At 31.3% G+C, this 20904-nt stretch overlaps 5 protein-coding genes across 5 annotated transcripts; 2 read left to right on the forward strand and 3 right to left on the reverse strand.

Annotated features, from left to right (window-relative positions):
- Positions 1-330: 330 nt before the first annotated feature.
- On the forward strand, positions 331-934 carry HELRODRAFT_152254 (hypothetical protein; the record flags this gene model as incomplete). The annotated part of the gene is made up of 2 exons (XM_009018978.1): positions 331-603; positions 743-934. Coding segments are annotated over 2 exons (465 nt in total), but the record flags the coding sequence as incomplete, so codon positions are not given.
- A 4757-nt stretch (positions 935-5691) lies between these two features.
- HELRODRAFT_141893 (hypothetical protein) lies at positions 5692-8387 on the reverse strand (the record flags this gene model as incomplete). Its single annotated transcript, XM_009018979.1, has 7 exons — positions 5692-5862; positions 6155-6326; positions 6411-6600; positions 6833-6993; positions 7398-7488; positions 7741-7797; positions 8261-8387. Coding segments are annotated over 7 exons (969 nt in total), but the record flags the coding sequence as incomplete, so codon positions are not given.
- A 1570-nt stretch (positions 8388-9957) lies between these two features.
- On the reverse strand, positions 9958-11863 carry HELRODRAFT_191669 (hypothetical protein; the record flags this gene model as incomplete). The annotated part of the gene is made up of 4 exons (XM_009018980.1): positions 9958-10055; positions 10632-10832; positions 10999-11559; positions 11674-11863. The coding sequence occupies 4 exons, from the start codon at positions 11861-11863 to the stop codon at positions 9958-9960; spliced, it is 1050 nt and encodes a 349-aa protein (XP_009017228.1).
- Positions 11864-13261: 1398 nt separating this feature from the next.
- On the reverse strand, positions 13262-15702 carry Syt1e (synaptotagmin 1e; the record flags this gene model as incomplete). Its single annotated transcript, XM_009018981.1, has 7 exons — positions 13262-13453; positions 13714-13847; positions 13950-14067; positions 14156-14332; positions 14513-14677; positions 15263-15391; positions 15517-15702. The coding sequence occupies 7 exons, from the start codon at positions 15700-15702 to the stop codon at positions 13262-13264; spliced, it is 1101 nt and encodes a 366-aa protein (XP_009017229.1).
- Positions 15703-17277: 1575 nt separating this feature from the next.
- HELRODRAFT_191670 (hypothetical protein) lies at positions 17278-20471 on the forward strand. The gene is made up of 8 exons (XM_009018982.1): positions 17278-17584; positions 17831-17910; positions 18051-18187; positions 18374-18553; positions 18658-19084; positions 19339-19805; positions 19844-20387; positions 20418-20471. The coding sequence occupies exons 1-6, from the start codon at positions 17372-17374 to the stop codon at positions 19358-19360; spliced, it is 1059 nt and encodes a 352-aa protein (XP_009017230.1). The 5' UTR covers positions 17278-17371; the 3' UTR covers positions 19361-19805; positions 19844-20387; positions 20418-20471.
- The last annotated feature ends 433 nt before the right edge of the window (positions 20472-20904 follow it).

Below are 20904 nucleotides of genomic sequence, written 5' to 3' on the forward strand. Positions count from 1 at the left end.
AAGTGGATTATCCTTCGAGAACTTTTTAGGAGTGTATATGATTAAAAATTAAAGAGAATTACTGTTTTAAATATATTGAGTCAAATAAATATCTCATATAGCTTGCTCATTAAAACCCAAACAACTTTGTAAGTAAGCCAATAAGCCAATCAACCAATGAAATAAAATAGCCCGACCCATTTACCCACAATTTTGGTTTAAATCTTTCGAATTGTTAATCTCCATCTATTTTGACTGCACAAAATATTTAGACTATTTTCTTTAAGATAAAATAATTATGTAATAAATAAATAAATAAACAGTTTATTAAATTATAGAAAATAAAAAAAGTTAATGGCCAATAAAGTGACAAGAAAAATAAAAAATGTCGTTAAGCAGTACACTTTCGCCGAAGTTAAAATTAGGGAAGCTACGTCAAACGATCCTGGAGGTCCAACGCCAAAACAGTTGGACGAGATAGCTGAACTGTCGTATCATGCGGTGGCCGTCGTTGAAATATTAGGAATAATCTGGAAGAGGTTGAGTGATGGTGAGAAACAATGGAGACATCTGTACAAGTCACTGATTGTTCTTGATCATCTTGTGAAATGTGGCAGTGAAAAGGTTTTTTAAAACTTACAGTTAATTACTTTCCACAATTAAGTAATAAATTTATTAACTTGCAACATAATTGAATTTAAAAAATGTAACTATTTTATTTATTCATATGAAATATATTAAATTTTAATGTACAAATTACTAGGTTGCCTTGTACAGCCAAGAGAAAATAGACCTAATTAAACAACTAAATAACATAGACCTATATTATGATGGCTATGATGTGGGGACACAAATTAGTACAAAAGCCAAACAGTTAGTGTCACTGTTGACAGATAAAGATAGGCTACAAAATGAGAGAACAAAAATGCTTGCCGCCAAACGAACTTTTGCTAAAAATACAGGCATCACATCTCCTGTTCTTAAAAAAGCTGATGAAAAAATTATAAGTGAGTTTTTTTCTTCAATTTTTTCATTATTTTATTTTTGTAATTATAAACTTGTTAGATTAATATTTTACTGAGAAATCAGATTATAAAAAGAGAAATGTTATGATAAAAAAAATAATAATTTCTAATCTCCTAAAAACTTTCATGCACATTAGACACTGGCGGCGCACTGAGGTCTCACTCGGCCACACCTACCAGACAGCACGCCACAAAATCGAGAGGACCCAAACTAAACATCAACACTCCAGCCAACAATCCACACAAGGGTGACGTCGACGACAATGATGATGTTGACGATGACGTCCAATTAAAACTTGCCCTGGCTATCAGTAAAGAGGAGTATGAACGGGAGAAGAAAGAACGAATGAAGGATGATTTAAAATTTCAACTTGCTTTACAAGAAAGCAAAATTGCTCTTGAAAATGCAAACATCGACATTGCCTGGGGAATCAACAACCACTCCAAATCAACAACAGCAACAACAACAAAACATAGTGCAGATGATGATGATGAGCTGATAAATATTGATGTATTAACTGGCAATGAAGTTGGGACTAATCAATCAGAAGTAAACTCCCACGCAGGATCTAAGCACAATGCTGATAACAAAGCAACAAAGACATCAACAATGGCCGCAACATCAAAAACAACAAAATCAAAGGCATCCACATCAAAAACAACAACTTCAGAAACAGAAGTCGATGACAAACCGAAGCAAAAAGTTACGCTACTATCAATAGCCTTAAGTTCACAGAGCTCTCCACCTCCGAGCAGCAACAACAACAACAACAGCCTGATCAACAATAACATCAACAACAGCAATGATTTCAATCTTCTATGGGACGATAATGTATTTGACACGTCAAACAACACATCAATGACAACAACCAACAACATTAATGACGCCAGCAAAAGCTCAAACGACACGAGCAACAAGGTCACTTCTAACAATTTCAATGCTTTTGATCCTTGGTCAATTTTCGAAGATACTTCTAGAAATGGCAGTAATGATTTAATCAATATCGCTACTACTAATTCTACTACTACGGCTACAGATGCTACTAATTCTACTGCTACTAATGATAGTATTTATGATGTAACCAACGACAGTCTCAAACAGAGCAGTAGTAATAAAAATTATGACCCCTGGGCAGAGTTTAACAACTTTCAGATGCCAACTTTTTCATCCGACAACGCTTCAACAACTTCAACAGCAATGACACTGAACAATTATTCAACCATTCCCTCTCTGGCTTTTGCCGATTTGAATTTGAACGGCTGGCCTGCTGGCAAACAACAAACGGCAATTGTCTCAGCTACATCGTCCTCAATGGCTAATCCTCCTACATTAATGATGTCGCCATCAAATCCATTTTTGGATTTTTCCAGCCAGGCCAAACCAACCTCCACTACTACAAACTATCCCCACCAGCAGTTCATATCATTTCCACATCGGCAAACGATAGCAGCGTTTAACAACGCCCAAGAAAAGGATAATAACCTACAATCACTCTGTACAACGACAACATCTTCATGCAACAAAAACGACAGAGAATTATTTTTCAAGCAAGGCAACAACAACAACGATGAAAGCTTCACAGCTACTAGCAACTGCAGCCAAAATTTCACATTTTCGTCCAATAATCCATTCCTCTGATGATGATAATGATGACGGCGATGGTGATGATGATGACAACGATAAGTTTAATGATAATGACGACGATGATGCATTTTATTTTATATAATAATTTTTTCCATTTATTTTCAAAAAATTTATTTTTTAATTTCACCTATTTGTCTACCTTCTACTTAATTGCAGTGGTTTCGTCATAATAATTAATTAATTCATCAATTGTATTCATAATTTATTATTTATATTATTACGTAACTTACATAATACTTAAAAAGAAACAATCTTTCTTATGCTAATAGCTGTTCGTTTATTCAGTTCTTTTACAATTTTCATACATTTTCACTATTTATTCATTTATTTGAATGTACGTGTGTATGTTTGTATACGATTATATATGTATGTTTGTATACAATTATACATGCATGTTTGTATACGATTATGCATGCATGTTTGTATAGGGTTATGCATGCATGTTTGTATAGGATTATGCATTATATATATGTGATGAACATGACATATAAAACCATGATGTGAAATGTTTTTCTTCTGTTGTCGTCAGTTATAGTATATGTACACTTGAGTAGGTCGCGCACAATTACACATACATACATTCAAACTCACATACATACATTAGAACTCACATACATACATATATACGTACATTTCAATATTATTACAAAGATTCAATGCATTTTGTATTATGGAGGGAGCAACAAAGTACCTATCTGTGCAGGAACCCCAAACATAAATAAACACTGGAACCTGAAATTGATTTTAGCTCCCACATAAGGAGCTTATCAACAAGGGGACCATATATACGTACATACATACAAATTAACATAAATTCATACATACATACTTACATACACACATACATCCATGCATTGTTATTACTACAGAGGTTCAATAATGCCTTTTGTATTCTGTATGGAGCTTTAAAATATTTTTAAATATTTAAATACTTTTACCCGGCTATGTGGGACCAATTATATAAATAAAAGTTAAACCTTGAAATGACTGCTTGCACCCGCTATGGCATTTTGATCAAAACCGGTTCACACATACACACACATACATACATACATATACGCACACACATACATACATACATATACGCACACACATACATACATACATATACGCACACATACATACATACATGCATGTACACATAAAATTTTAATATAATCATGTGATTGTGTTGTACTACATCGATAATTTCCTTATTTGCAGAAATTTTTTTATCAAAATTTGTAAATCATTCATTCAAGAGTTTTATTTTGTTCACACTTATGCTTCTGACAAATCATGTGATTTATACATACGTACACAAACACACACACACACACATATATATTATATACATATATATTTAACTTATCATTTAAAATATATATCTTGATAAAAATTGCCCTACTTTTATTTCTGAGTTCTGCTTTTCACGTTCAAATTTCATTTCAAATATATGTACGTATGTCTGTATATGTATGTATGTGACATACATTCGTATATATATATAACTATACATATATATTATTACTATTATATTATCATAAATTTATAAAATCTATATATATATATATATATATATAGAGAGAGAGAGAGAGAGAGAAAGAAAGAATTTGATTTGCCATGTTGCTAATTCGTTTAACACGGTTTATTCATTCGCTAATCTATTTAACAGCTTTTTTTATATATATATTCAAACTTCAATTGCATAATTGCTCAGTTTATTGTCATCATTAACGCCATTAGCGTGCTAGCAGTTTTTTTTCTTGTTATTTTCTTGCGTTATTCCATCATAGTCATTAGAGTTTGTGTGTCTATTTTACGTTCCAATGGATGGATCGGGTTGGAGGCAGAAGGAAGCTGAATGGAATAAAAAGTCAGATCCATAACGGATTGAGACTATTGAGGATTGATTGTCTATTTTGTGTTCCCTGGCTATTTTGTGTTCCTAGATTAGCAACCAGTTACGAATGATGTTAATCAGATAATAAGTAAGTTAAGTCCGCAGGAATGAGTAGGAATTTATTTACAAACGTGTAAAAAATTGAATCTAAGTAAGCAACGAATAAATAAATTAGATGAATTATTAATTAATTAACTAAATCAATCTTCGATATTGATTACGATTATATACATATTATGTGCACAACATAAATTAACATACATGTACAAATTAATCATTATTACTGCAATATTATTCAATATGCAATATTAGGCAAGCTCTCAGCTGATTAGTTGGTTTGTTTGTCATCTCATGAATACTAATTAATCAGATCATGAATGTTCACGGATCGCACCATCGACCACCTCATTAACATAATTTATTTAAAAGATTTACCATGATTAGAATGCGCGCGCTCACCCCATCGACACTAAACATTACCTTCACTACTAAAACTGAAGATTAAAAAATGTTAAGAGTGAAAAAATAATTTTATTATAATTATATTATAATATATACAGCATCATTATCACGATATATAATATATAATTATATTAATTTATTATGATTGTGAATAGGGCCCTTCAACTCCCCTTAGAGAACCTAAAGGTACATGCCGAATGACCCCACTTCCTCAACTTTCTCTTTCTAGGGACTGATTATGAATATGATCCGGTCCTGACATGATGAAAAGAATGATGGCTACGGTTATCTTTGTAATCACCTGTACTTCGAGAATGATAATCGTTATCAAAATTACTATTTTTATTGTTTTTATTATTATTATTCAAGCGTTTCTCATTGTAAACATCATTATCATCGTGATAATAATGCTGTTGATAGCTATCACTATCATTACGGCATTCAAAATCATCATCGTCGTCGTCGTTATGGCGGCCACTGTGGTGGTAGTTTCCGGTTCGAGAACTTCCATTTCCGGTTCGGGAATCCCCACTTTCACGTTCTATTAGATGCTCAATAGCGCCGTCCTCGACATTGGAACTGGACAATTTATGCTTCTTGTCTGTTCCGTATTTGAATTTGTGGAAAAACCCATTTTTGTATTGGTGCAAGTAATCTTTAGTACATTGACTGCCACTATTACTATTATTACCATTATTATTATTAATATTATTATTATTACTGTTGTTATCATTGTAAAGCATAGAGGACAGATGAGGAAGAGAGATATTGAGATCTTTGAAAGCTTGTAGGAGGAAAATCCCTGAGATAATGGTCAGGAATCCACACAAATTTCCCACAATGTCCTCTGCTGGTAATTTCGACCATTCCTATGTTTTTGTTTTTTTTTGTTATATTGGCCTTTTTGGTAAGGATAATAACCATTATGATAATTAATAATGATCATAGTGATGGTAGTGAAGATGACGAGATAATGTTAATTTTATCATGCGTACACACACGTACATAACACACACACACACACACACATACACACGTTCTCTCTCACACACACAAACAATTATTTGAAACGTGTTACAAACCTGTACACATACACACGCAAATACAATACCAAACACCACACAGACACACAAACACATACACGACGTAATAAAAAAAAACCTTGTACAAAATACCAGATGCCAATATAACACAGCCAGTGAATACAACGTACAACATTGGAGTAACAACTGCAGTGTTGAAAAGGTCCAGTGCCTTATTTAAATACACCATCTGGACACTTATGAAGAAGACCACGCTTATTAACAGAATCCAGAAGAACCAATTGCCCAATCTGGGGAAAATTAGTTAAAATAGGGATGTGCTGTGTTGAAGTATTGATGTAAATACAAGCTATAGAAATACAAATAATACGAACTCGTGCGTATTTCCACCAATGATCTCCTTAATACCAACTCCTAAACCTTTGCAGCCCATAACAGATAAAGAGCCAATCGTACCAGTAATTGTTACATAGATGAGAGGATTAGTTGAACCAAGCCGGGGCCCAACAAAGAAAATCAGGGTCAGTGAAAGAATTAGGACGACTATTGAGTATGATATGAAGCCTGCATGGTAAGTTTTTTGTTTAAATTACAAATCAAAAACTATTTTTTAAATTAGTTCGATGTTTCTAATTAAGATTGATGTGGCTGTGTAGAAACATTACATTGTGATGTTAATAATTCTTTGCTTCAGTGAAAATATTGGTAGAAATTTTAAAATTAAAATGAATTGTAATACAGTAACAATTGTCTCATTCATTGTTAAATAATTCTTAAAAAACCAATTTGAACCAACCAGGATCAGCCAGTCTGTACTGGAGATCCTGAAGTGACTTCACTTCCTGTTCTTTCGGGGAATGCAGGACAACGAAAGTGGACCCCAGCAGACACACCAAACATCCAACTTTGCCCAGGATGTTCAATTTTTCATTCAACCATTTGGAGGCCAAAAAAGCGCTGTTAAATTTAAAAAAAAATAGAGCTATAAAAAATATGTGACACTTGAACAAAAAGATATTAAAGTATAAGGTAGAACCAGAAGCTAAAAAGAAATAATGTTGTAATTTATCATAGTACCACCATTGTAGCAAAATGTATGCAATGACATTACAATGGACGACATTTTCATCATCATAAGTTCAATGTTTGTACATTTGGCTCAACTAGAAATAAATAATATAACCAAACTAAAATATAACTCACACTCAAAATATAACTCAAATATAAAAAATGACTAATTTAACTAATAAACTATAACATAATTTAATTAATAAACTAGTTGATTGATCGATTGATTAATTAATTAATTAATTAAATTAATTAACTAATTGATATATTGAATGATTTTAAGAAAAAAATACCTAAAGAGGACGCTGAGTGCTCCAAGAGGTGTTACTAAGGTAGCAGGAGCAAATGCATATGCAACAAAATTTGCTGCTTCCCCAATACCCACTATTTTGAGGAAATTGTTAAAAATAAATAAATTTGTAATTTAATTATTAGTAAAAAAAAATAAATTATTAATTAATGAATAGTATGTAGTAATTTGATAATATTATAGTTTTATTAAATCATACAGGGAAAAAAATTTATATATTTTATTGAATTTTCATTGACAAATTATAATTTTAAAATAAAATAGTAAAAACATATTCTGAAATATTTTTGAGTGTTCCATAAAATAAATAATTAACCGGCACAAACTTAAAATCAATCCAGCCCACCACATCCATTCCTTCAGGTAACCAAAGCCACCAGAACCTTGAGGAGAAGTAAATTTGATGCTGTAAAATTATCATGTTGTAAAAAGATTATACATTGACTACTATTTTAATTAAAAATAAGCTTTGGTATTCTTAATATATAAAATGATTTTTTAGTGTTTCTGTTTTTAGCCTTTAGTTAGAAATATTAGAATTAGTTCTTTGAGTTATTATTAATGAGTTTTCTTATGACTTTTTAGTTAAAGACTAAAGAGTTACCTTACTTTCTTCTTAGAAACCCTTAAAACTGCTATCATTTATTTTGGGTTGATTAAGATGAGAGATCACTTGGATTTTAAGATTCATGACCAAGAATTAATTTTAAAAAAAATTCACTTTTAAACAACTAGCACTCATTTACTTAGGTTATGAAATGAATGAGCTCTCCAACCAACAATGTGAAGATAAATTTTACAAAATTATTACATAAAAACATAAATCTTTAGTTTAGTTAGTTTTACCAGCTCTGTGAGAAAGTTTCAATAAGCCCTTCTTCTTTAAAATGAAACTGGAACCAATGAAAATGCTTGAACTGACAGCCAGAGATAACCCAATGTAAAAATCTCTAGTGCCTGTGTCCATATTTACATTAAAGCTTACAAAATTAAATTTATTTTCAGAGAGAAAGACATCTAATTTTTTAGACTAGTTAAAAAATTTATAAACGGCTAGTGATCATTTCAATGGGTTCGCTTTGTTAATTCGTGACTAATTTCTTTATATTCATTTAAACTTTGATTCGATTTTGTTATTAGCTATTGAAAGAAAAAATTACAAAGTAATAATTTTATGGAAAGCTAATCGACTTTTAAAATTTCAATATAAATGAAGGAATGAGAAATAAAAAAAACGAAACTTAACCTTTTTTCAAAAATCGTCGTTACTGATATCCATTGCACCGACCACCACATTCAGATCGGCATACAAGATTTCATTCGAACTTCTGAGTGTCAGTCGAAAAGCCAACGCCAATTTATTATATATAATATAAATTCATTATAAAGGCAACAGTAATCAGTGCTACATGTGCAAGCCGTGGTTCAAATTTTTCGGGGAGAATTCAAAATAGTTTGAGATCACACCTTGCTTAACATCCGATTCCAAGCCGAGCCAAGCCAAGCTGAGTCAATATGCGTAGGTTTATAAGCGCTTTTATATTAAAATTTTGCTCGCTATATATATATATTATATAAACTCATTGTAAAAACAACTGTAATCAGTGTACATATGTGTAGCTCTGATTACAGTTGTAATTAATTTTGTAAATTAATAAAAGTAATTAATTGTCACACTGAATAATAATTAAAAAAAATTAAATTGAAAACCTTTTAAATAAAAGCAATATTCCGAAATAAATACACGATCATTAATTTTGACTCGAACGATAAAAAAATAACCCTTCAACTCCCTTACGGAAGTAAGCTCCTTGTTAGACCATTAAAAGTGAGCAAAGGCCGTTATATTTATTCCAGTTATGTGGTATATTAACGATTGTATATTTACTAATTACAGAATTTTGCTTTTATTTAAAATGTTAAAATTTTAATTTTGTTTAATTGTTATTAAATTTGGTAATTAATGACTTTTACTTGGTATAAATTTAAAAAAATAAAATCGACATTACCGAAAATAATTAAAAGTTGAAAAATTGAGATTCTTTGCATATCCCTGCTTCAACCCATAAGAAAGTGTTGTATATTAATAAATGGGCCTCCCCTTGAAATACTCAAGCTAGCACGTAGAAAGGAAGAGACCAGACAAAAAACCGACCCAAAACTATCTCACCAGAACTCACAAAACTTAATCAGTACTATCTCACCAGAACTCACAAATCAGTATTCATAATGTACAACCGTGCGTGAACGAAAAAAAATTTACACAAAAATTGAAACATAATGATTGAAAATAATAGCAAAAGTACCAAAATAAACATTAAAGAATTTAAATTTTCGAAATGAAATCGCGACAAATCATATTAAGTGATTGTTCAGTTAACCAACCAATTGATAAAGCAACATGCAAAAATTAAATAACTGATAGAGACGGTTAAGAAATATAGTCAAACGTAATACACACATTAAATTATACCCAAAATAATATGCTTATGTATGTTCACGTGTGTGTGTGTGTGGTTGTTTGCATGCATTTATTTATACAATTATTTATAAAGATCACTGTTCAACTTGTAGTTGAGTTTCTCAATTTTGAAATTGAGAAACTCAACTACAAGTTGAATAATGCCGAAAATGCAGCGATCTTTATAAATAATTGTATTTATGATAGTCTAAACCCAGCATTTATTTATATATACACACACACACACACACACACATATATATATATATATATATATATATATATATATATATTGAAAGGAGACAATATTTTATACAATATTGTATGAATTCTAAAATTCATACAATACTGCATATATATACATACATATATAAATAAATAAATATATATATATATAAATATATATATATACGTATATATGGCTCACGTATGCATGTATAAAAACGAGTCAGCAATTTGCATAAAATTAATTTTCCATCAAGTTGTGCAACTATACATAAACATTTTAGTCTGAATTATAATTGTTTGTAATGAAAAACAACCACACATAGGCGCGCGCGCGGATACAGCCAATGTGACCATCTAGGACAAATCTGTATAGAAAAAAAATATAAATTAACAAAAGTCAGTATTTAACAAGAAATTAAATTGAAATTAAATTGTATTAATAAAAACAAATTGATCAATATTCAGGAAAAAAAGATGTTCACAAATAAATGTATCAAAAATTATAGAAACATTTTAAAAAATACCAACAACTGCAGTGAAAATACTCCTCACTGATCTCATCAACAGAGTTGTAACAAGAATTGTTAGAGTCAACGTTGAAGGAATAAGCATTACCAAACGACGGTGGTGGCAAAAAGTTATTCCTATTGTAGCCACTTATGCAGCCAGCCATTCTGAACTTTCTACTAATCTGATCATTGTTGAACTTCACAAGTGATTCATATTGCTCTGTGTTAAGGAAAGTCAGAATAATAATTAATTGTAATGAATTTAATAATAAAATGTTAATTATAGTTAAATATAAAAAGGAATTGATAAAAATAATAAAATTGTTATTTGTTTAAAGCACTGTCTATCAGAAAGACAAAATTTAAAAAACAAAAAAATTTCTAACCAGATAGTTTATCAGCAAGAATTTTGTCAAACAACTCTTTCACTTTAGTCTCATGTTCCTCAAGGATTGCATTCCTAATGAAGTCAACCGTTTTAAGCGAGACTGTCTTATTTTTAAGTTCATCCACGTTTTTCTGATTTCCCATCACTGATTTTTGAGCTGTTCTGTAGAGGTTAAGTAAATTAACAGGAGCTATCTCAGACATCATTAGCCTTTCTGCCTGTCTAATTTCAGTTTTGCATTTTGTAGACAGCGGAGTCTGTGGAGATGACAAAGACGGATAGATGAACGACGGCGAAGTAAGTGATGATGTAGATTGAAATGTTGATGGGGATTTACTAAAAGCTGTTGCTGCCGTGGCATCAATTAAGATTTTTTTGATGGCATTCCCTTCCACATCGTCATCATTATCAATATCATCTATTTCTCCATTGGTGTTAATCTTTGAGGTGCGTGTATTGAATGCGCTTGATCTCTTTAAACTGGACAATGGTGAAGATGGTGAGAAATGAGAGGGAGATAAATGAAGGCTGTTCTGGTGCAGCTTTGCTGACAGGCGCTCTGTTTTTAATGCAAATTCATGTACAACAACAATAAGTAAATAAATTTGAAAATATTGGAAACCAAACCATTGAATTAAATTAAATTAAAAAATGTAAACTGTGTACCACCAACCATTATTGAGTTTATGAGCTGCATCTATGAATGCCTGACTATTTGATTGCTGGTTGTACAACTGCGAGTTAGAATCATCACTATTGAAGATATCATAATTTAGGCAGGTTCTTTTTGGGGAACAGCCACCAGGTGACCCTAACAAAGCATCGAATTCGTGATGTCGTTTTAGAGTTGCTCCACAAGCCATCTTTTATATTTCAGGGTTTTATCTTTTTGTCCTTTTTTCTAATTGCAATTCTAAAATTTGAAAGCATTTTTTATGAAAATCAATTTTGGAAAAAAATGTTTAATTAAATTATTTTTTAATAGGAATTGATTTATTAAAGATAAGACATGACTTTAAAGTTTAAATTTACTAAAAAAAAATTAAATTTACCAAAAAAAAAACACATGTAACATTTAAAATTAAATTAAATGGTTTTGTTAAATTTTAAATAACAAAACCAACTGAAACCAAAAATTAGATTTTAGCTGTCAAATGAATTGTCAAATATTGATATTCAAACAATTAATTTTTAAATACAAAAAATGAGCTTAAATTAAATATTAAAATAATATAGGTAGTCAGTTCACTAAAAATGAAAATTTAAAATTTAATTAAATTAAATATTAATTAAATTAAATTAATTAAATTACAATTTAAATTAAATGAGAATGCCGTTTTCTCCAAATGACTCCATTTTAAGAAGATTTAACAAGAAATGTTTAACGATTTATTTCAAAAATGCGTTTTAATATCTCAAAAAACTAATTTAAAACCTTCTCCACTGTTTCAGACGGCCAAAATCACCAAACAACCGAACGGAAACAACTAAGAAAAATGATTTTAGAACAACGTACCTTCAGTTTAAATAGACATCGGTTCTATGCTTGATAAATTTAAATTTATTAATCCTCTGGCGCTTTATTATTAGAGATTTATGTTACTGAAATGTGTGTGTGTTTATATATATTCACATTATATGATATTTGGATTTGAAAAGTCATACTTTTGTGATTTGTAATTACTGATAAATAAATCAGTTATATTTCAACTTTATATATATTCATTAATAGTAAATTTTGTTGCAAAAAACATTTATATTTCAAATAATAGTAATATACATGTATGTTAAAATATATAATTTGAAAAAAATCAACATATTTTATAAAAAAAAGTCTTTAAAAAATGGAAATTTAATTAGAATGTAGTAGATTTCGATGATCGTAGGCAGTTAGTTTCCTCATTCAAAAAAATAAAATAATTCGTGATACAAAGTTAATTAATAAAAATTTAAAGTATTAATATCATATGTTGTTAGTTCTACGAACATGTGGATAATATTAAAATGAGGACAAATAAGATGATGATGTTGATGATGGTGACAACGTTAAATGGGTAACAGTCATCATCGTCGTCATCCTTGATCGCTGATTTATACGTATTAGGATACAAACTGACAGTAAATCTCATTCAAGTTTTTTTTTACAATCAAAGAAATAAATTTGAATTTCATTATTGCGGAAACACAATTAAATTGCAAGGAGGCAATTAACATACATGCAGAATCAAAAACTCAGCAAATGAGAATCGGGGTAGGGGTTATCATTTTTTTCTCTCATCTTTTGGCATTTCCAACTCGTGCCATTGCGCGATTGGCCGTCGGGGGTTGCTCAACATTTCTGACCAATGTTTAAGAGGTGATCCCGTAGAATTGCACCCCACCGTTATGGCGCCCATTGTTTCCGATTTTCCGATTAGGTCGTAGTCGATTACAGATATGATCAGGGATGTTTTCTGATGGAATTCGTTCAATGGATGGATTAATCTAACGATTAATCAATCAAATCTATATGTCAGGCAGTCAAATTGAATAATCAATCATTCAATCAATCATCGATCAATCATTCATTCAGATACAAGTCTATCATGCTGTGTTTGTCTTAGTAGAAACTAGAAAGTTGGCACAACGCGTAGATTCTGTACATGCAAGCATCACCGCATAGCAGCAGTAACGACAGTAGTAAAAGTAGCAGTAGTAATGGCAGTATAATTACCTGAATCTGGTCAAAGGTCACGTCAAAGATGAACTCCTCGTTGTAATACGGATTCAAGGTTTTCTTCTTCACTGACGTTTTCTTCTTTTTTATCCTTTTCGAGCCCATCATTAGAGAAATCTTTACATAGGGATCTTTAGTTGGGATCATAATATTTTGAGTTCGAAATGTATGTGTGTGTGTGTGTGTGCGTGCGTGTGTTTACGCATGTACGTACGTACGTAAATAAACCTGACCTGACAAACCAATTGAATCCATTTTTTTGAGATTTTTAGCTTCTAGAATGACGACCGTTAACTTGCCAGCAGTGGGAACGTAACGCAACGTGAAGTACAAACTTCCTAATCTACTATCCTAATCATAATTACAAACATAATTCTTAATATAATTATGATTATAATTAATTATAACAGGACTGCAAAACGGTTAACTACAGACATACCTCCCCGCAGTTTTCAGAGTCGGGCTTCTGTATGTGGGCCCATTTTTCAACCACGTCCCCAAAATCAACCGACGACAACTCGAGGTCAACTTTGCCTATTTGATCGTGTTTGGAGAAGAGGTTATGGTCATATATAAGAATACCTAATGTTCTTTTCGTCAGTTCTGCATAGGGAATCTGATTGGGAATTAGTTTGAGGTGGATGGATTATTAAATTAAGTTAGCGATATAATTCAGAAATTTTAAATGGTGTTGGCGACGATGACGATTTCTATTAAAGTTCTCATAAAATGACGTCATTGTTGACATCAATATCGTCATCACCGCCATCATCATCATCCACATCATCACCATCACCTTAACGGAGAAATTTTCATTGAACACTGGATTTAGAGATTTGTTGATGACTTTAGTTTGATAGGCCTTCGTGTCGGGCTTAAGAAAGAATTTAATGTACGGATCGCTGAATTTATTGTTATCCATTGCCGGTAGGTCTGTGCATTCAATCATCGTTATGGTCACCTTTACAATTAATACAAATTTAACTTTTTTTAAAAGACGTATATATATATATTGTTTGAAAGCTAGCTCGGACGGTAGCATTGCCATCCTTTGTGTTGTTATGTCATTATCTTATTGTTGCAGGTTTAAGTGGATCGAATGCAGACTGTGCAAAATTTAAAACCTGTCATTCGCCTGTCCTGTTTTTACGTTGTGTGGTGTGGACTTACATACCTACAAATAGTTTCTTATATATATATATATATATATATATATATATATATATATATATATATATATATATATATATATATATATATATATATTGTTGAACTCGATCGAATTTATCATTATATGTCGTTTCTTATTGAAGATTTCCAGCTTACTTGCCGATTTCTTATCCTCCCGCTTCCCGATTTGGACGAGACGAACAAAAGAAGTTGATAAGAATGCTGAAAACCTTAAAATGGAATGTCACCTTCGAATGACCTCAACAAAATTGCACACAAATGTGTGTGTTTGTTGTGTGGTGTTAAGCGAAAGGTGAAAAATTAATGATTGAATAAAAACAACGTGAAAAGTAATCAAAAAAAAGTTAAAAGCAACCTCACTAGCGTTATAATCATAATCCAGGGAATAATGTACCCGACCTAGTTTAACGTCACCTCCGTCATCTTTCTCTTTCTTGTTTGCCACGCAGTCGTCAATTTTCAAGTCGTTTAACTCCGGCTGAACCTGAAAATTAATTATATGATTGTTCAGTCAGTCATTATTCGGTCATCAATTAAATATCTAAATAAATATTGTACAGGCAAATAAATCAGAAACTAATTTTACAAAATTAAAAGAGAGAGGGTAACTCTTTCTTTGTAAGAGTGGCCTAAAGCTTTGACAGCGTCCACATCAACTTTCCCTCCTAACGTCGATGCTTCAGTTCCGAATTTTAACTTTCGGCAGAATTTCGCCTTCAGACAAAATATGACGAAGATGACGACGATGACGATCAATATGGTGGATACAAGCGCCCATGTGTAAGGTGTCTCCATATTTACTAAAGTTATTATTATTATTATTGTTAATTTTATTATTATTACTGTTGTTGTTGTTATTCCATATTGTTATTGTTGCTGTTGTTGGTGATTTGATTGCTGTATGTAAACGAGCATCTGATGTTAATATTGACGGCGTCGAACTTGTTATTTAGGCAGGCAGTGCTGTTTAGGATTATGTAATTCAAGGGTTGATTTGTTGTTGCTGACGATGATGATGACCTTGTTTTTACTGTTGCTGATATAACGATGATGTTGATGTTTTTTCAATCGATTAATCTCACAATTACATTCATGCATCTTACACTTACAACATGGCTAAACCACAATCAAACCATATTCATGTACGAATTTCAAACGATTCAAAATGATACTTAAATAAAGTTTAATTCAAGAATTTAAACGAAATTCAAAATATATGATTAATATGAACCTCAGTATTTTATTTTTCTTCAAAGTTATATTTTTATACCACTAAATCAATTTGACTTCATCTGCATACATACAGCAAGTTATCTTATATAAAATAACAAATTTTTAATATTGAAAATCAATAAATTGAATATATATATATAAATATTGATATATATATATATAGAGAGAGAGAGACAGAGAGAGAGAGACAGAGAGAGACAGTGAGAAAGAAAGAGAGAATGTGCAAAATTACGTACGCTATTAAAATGTTCACATCTGTCGCTCGTTTTCTTCATATTTCATACATTGCTTTTTCTATCTCTCGAGTTGATGATGGTGACGACGATGGTGACGATGAAGAGGATGATAAAATTTGTGTAAAAAATAATATGGTGATAAGTCATTGCCGATGTGACAAAGATAATAATGGTGTATAAGCGCGCATATCATTGTTTAACTCATTCATTTTTTAACTATCGAAATAATCATTTATTTATCAATGTCCCATAAAGTTCAACGGTAATATTGTTATAACCGCGAACATGATTATTTCAATTAATCATTATTATCTTGATTATTTGTTATTTTTGCAATATTTGTAATTTTTGGAAGGTGAAAATATCTGGTTTTAGCAGCGAGGTTTGAATCCCTTGTTTGCAGGCAAGTCGTAAATATGATTTATGTAGTTACTTGGATTAGTTTAGTATTTCTATTACTGTTGACATTCGAATGAACGTCCAACCAAGTTTGCATTTGAAGCAGTTTTGTTTGAAATATAGAGATCGTTTAAAGTTTATACAATTGGCGTTGCTAGTAACGAGCGTTCAAAATATTACGACAATATTTAGAAGTACAAGAAATGCATACTGACAATAGAATATGTCAGTAATAATCATAATATAAAATAATAGTTTTTTACTAATATAATTTATCAATATTTACTTTAAAATAGTATGATAGTAACTTAAATGATAAAAAATCTACGTTTAATAATATTGCAATATAGTCGTGATTCGGGAAATATACATGGATATATATCCTTGGAAATATACAAGTATATTCTTGTATGTCTATGGTCGTTGTAAAAATCATTTCTTATTTAGGGTCTTTACATTCGAACTATGTATTTAAGTGTACATCGTGCTAAGTTGTCGGTCACTTTGGGAATTGCGAATTTGTCTATCGCTATTATTCTTGTTTTCCATTTTATTTTGCAATAATTTCAAAAATTAAAAACTGAATCAATTCGAAAATGTCAGAAGACGGGAATCTGGACGATTTTTTTGCTAAAAAAGATAAAGTAAAGAAGAAATCGAACAAAACGAGGATCACGCCAGACGATATTGGGCAGATGTTAGAAAAAAAATTGGCGAAGGGGGCCAAGAAGGCAACTGGGGACAAGTCGAAACTGAAAAGTAACGCTAATTATCCGGATTCTCACGTACTGAACGTCAAAGTTGACGAAGTAATTTTTTTCTAAAATTTATTCTAGGTTTTGTTTTTAATTTTTATTCATTGCATTTTTTTTATTGAAATTGAATTGAAACATACGAAAATAAGTAAGTACCTGAGTAAGTAAGACCAGTGAATAATTTGATTTTGTGTTATAAAAAGTAAAAATGTAAGTACACTTTTCTCATCAATAGATTTTAGACTAGTGTATTTTTTAATTTATATAAAGGTAAATTAAAATTATCAATTAAACACACAGGATGATGGGGAATGGAAAGAGGTTGAGAAAGAAGAAGAAAAAGATTTTTCTAATTTAAAAATCCAAAGTCTCAACATAAGGTTTTTATTAAACTAACATATATAAAAAATATGTTTTATTAAATTGTTCATCGCTTTTAAACTAAATGCCTTTATATTTAATTTTAACTTTTACTAATAAAATGCACATTCTGTTAACCAAGAAATATAACAACAAATAGTGCAAAAGTGGATGCAGAGCAGGATTCGAATGGTACCGGCCAATCAGATGCTGAGGAAGGAAACGACAAGAAGGATGTTGTGCAAGGTCCCTGGAAGCCAATCCCTGCACCTGTCGTTCAACTCCAATGTGAACCGGGTATGATCTCTTCTCTTTCGTTTTTTCCATCTCTTTTCTCTTTCTCTATTCAACCTAATTATCGCTTTTAAATGAAAAAACTGCTTGAAAATATGTCTATAATTGCAACAAAATTCATGTTTATGGGTACAAAAATGTATTATATTTATCTTGCATTCATCATTAATCTTTTTAACATATCACCAGTAACACCAGTTGAAGAGCGACAGCCAAAAGAACCACCCCAACAACAACAGCCACCTGCATCTTCATCAACAACAGCAGCAGTAACATCGTCTTCTTCTTCTTCGACCTCATCTACAACCACATCAGTAACGCCCAAACAACCAGCCAAATATATTCCACCTGGTGCCAGACAACAGAATGGTTAGTCGATTTGATTTGTTGTCTTGAATGTTCATTGATTAGTTGGTTGACTGTTTTTGATCTACTAAAAACAACATAACAAACAAATTTTTTTTCATATTCAGCTTCTGCTGCAGCGCCATCTACAGTACCAGCAACAACAACTCTTTCAAATGGGGGTCCAGTGGCATCGGCATCATCGACTACTGTTAAGAAATCTGATGAGGAGCCGCTGAAACCTACAGGGAAATATGTTCCTCCTGCTGTCAGGCAAGCACAGTTAGCAGCAGCAGCTAAACAACAAGAACAACAAACATCATCGTCTTCCTCCTCAGCTACAACTACAGCTGCTACTGCTTCAGCAACTACATCAACAGCTGCTGCTGCTAAGCCGGCAGCTAAATACGTGCCACCATTTATGAGGCAAGGTGCTGGTGCATCACAGCAGTCGTCATCTTCATCATCACAGCAACGATCTTTGGCCCCAATGTCGTCAAAAAAGAAAAAGGCAGCACCCAATGTAAATAGTGTTGAAGACTTTCCTACACTTGAGTAAGTTCAATCTTTTAGTTTGCTGGTTTTCTTGATTGATTGAATGAATGATTGGTTGATTGATTTGTTAATTGAACAATTGTTTGACTGATTAGTTAATTGAACGATTTAATTGCTTGATTAATTGGTGACATTGAAATGGTTGGTTGGCTGGCAGCTTATATAAAGCTGAATTGATGATTTTAAAGTAAGTAATTTTTTATACAAGTTAATATCACCTAACTTACTAATTAACCAATTGAAATTTTTTTTAGACACAAACAAACAAACAAATAGCCATTCAAACATGCCACGAATTTGAAAAAGGTGAATATTCCGATGGTTGCAGCTCAAAAAAGGATGATGTTTGAAGAAGTTGAAATTCAAAGGTGGCATGAAGGGTTCCAAAAAACCTCCCTAGGAAATAATTATTTTTATTCAGTCAGCTTGAAATAACTAAAATTCAAGTTGACAGATTGATTCTACTTTATTATCTTATTCAAATTCGGTTTATTGTTTGCTCTCTCCATCCTATTTTTGTTGTTAAAATCCCGTCAATGAATTAATTACTATATCTTTAATTTATTATGTTAAAGAATTACTTTACGTGTGTATGTATGTGTGTATATATGTATATACGAAGCAGTGCATTATCAAATAAACTCTTCACATTGTTGTTATTATTCTCATTCTTCCGTATTCATAGTATGATTATAAAATGTACGCGTGTATATATATATATATATATATATATATATATATATATATATATGTATGTATGTATAATTGAAAGGGTTGATTTAATGTTTATTTATAAGTTAACGTTACCTCCATTATGTCCATACTTTGTTAGTATTTTTCCCCTTATGCACGTACAAATCACATATACAGAAAAGTGTACACATGAATACATAAATGTATACATACATATGTGTGTGTTTGTTTTGAAATGTTTGATTTTATTTAATTTCCTTGAAAGAATGTGCAGATATCACACATATATGTGTGTATATGTATGTATGTGTATGTGTGTGTGCGTACAAGTATATATAAGTACATATATGCCTGACCATTCAGCCACATACACAACGTATCTATTGGGATGTCGAACGTGGTATAGGTATACCGAAAATAGTCTTTGGTTCTATCATGCTTAAATGTTCTATCATGCTAAAAATAAATAGAAATTTTGGTTTTTAACTCAAGAAACTTGACTGATTTAAAATCTACCTTGAGAAAATTTAAACAAGAAGCTAACTAACGCGGAACATGCTGTGATTTTCATCGATAATCATCTCTGACGGTTTTAACTCAATGTATATGCGTATATATATATGTATACATGTGTGTGTGTATTTGTATGTGTAGTACGGAACATTTTACCGATCAATGAATGCGATCACAATTTAGAGGAGCTTTGTTTTTTCCATATTTGTAACTAAAAGTTTACCAGCTGAAAACTGTAAATTAACAGTAATAGAGAATAATAAAATGATAGTAGAATCAGCAGTACTTGTGCATACCGCCAGTAACGCAACGGCAGCAGTGTGATGTATGAGTGCATACATACTTATATACCCACATACAGAGTTATAGAATGGTACACAACAGAAATACCATTTTATTTCACCCAATTCAAATCATATTTAACTTGTACGAATGAGTATTAATTCACATATGTTTTGTATATTTATAAATAAACACGTAAGCATACAAAACACATACACATGCGTTACATCCATTTTTACACACATATACATATATTGTACACATATTTGTTGCTTTAATGAGCAGATCAATACGCCGACTTATACTGTAATGTGACATGTTAATAATAAAAA

The sequence above is a fragment of the Helobdella robusta genome (genome assembly GCF_000326865.2).
Source record: "Helobdella robusta unplaced genomic scaffold HELROscaffold_23, whole genome shotgun sequence".
Lineage (NCBI taxonomy): Eukaryota > Metazoa > Annelida > Clitellata > Rhynchobdellida > Glossiphoniidae > Helobdella > Helobdella robusta.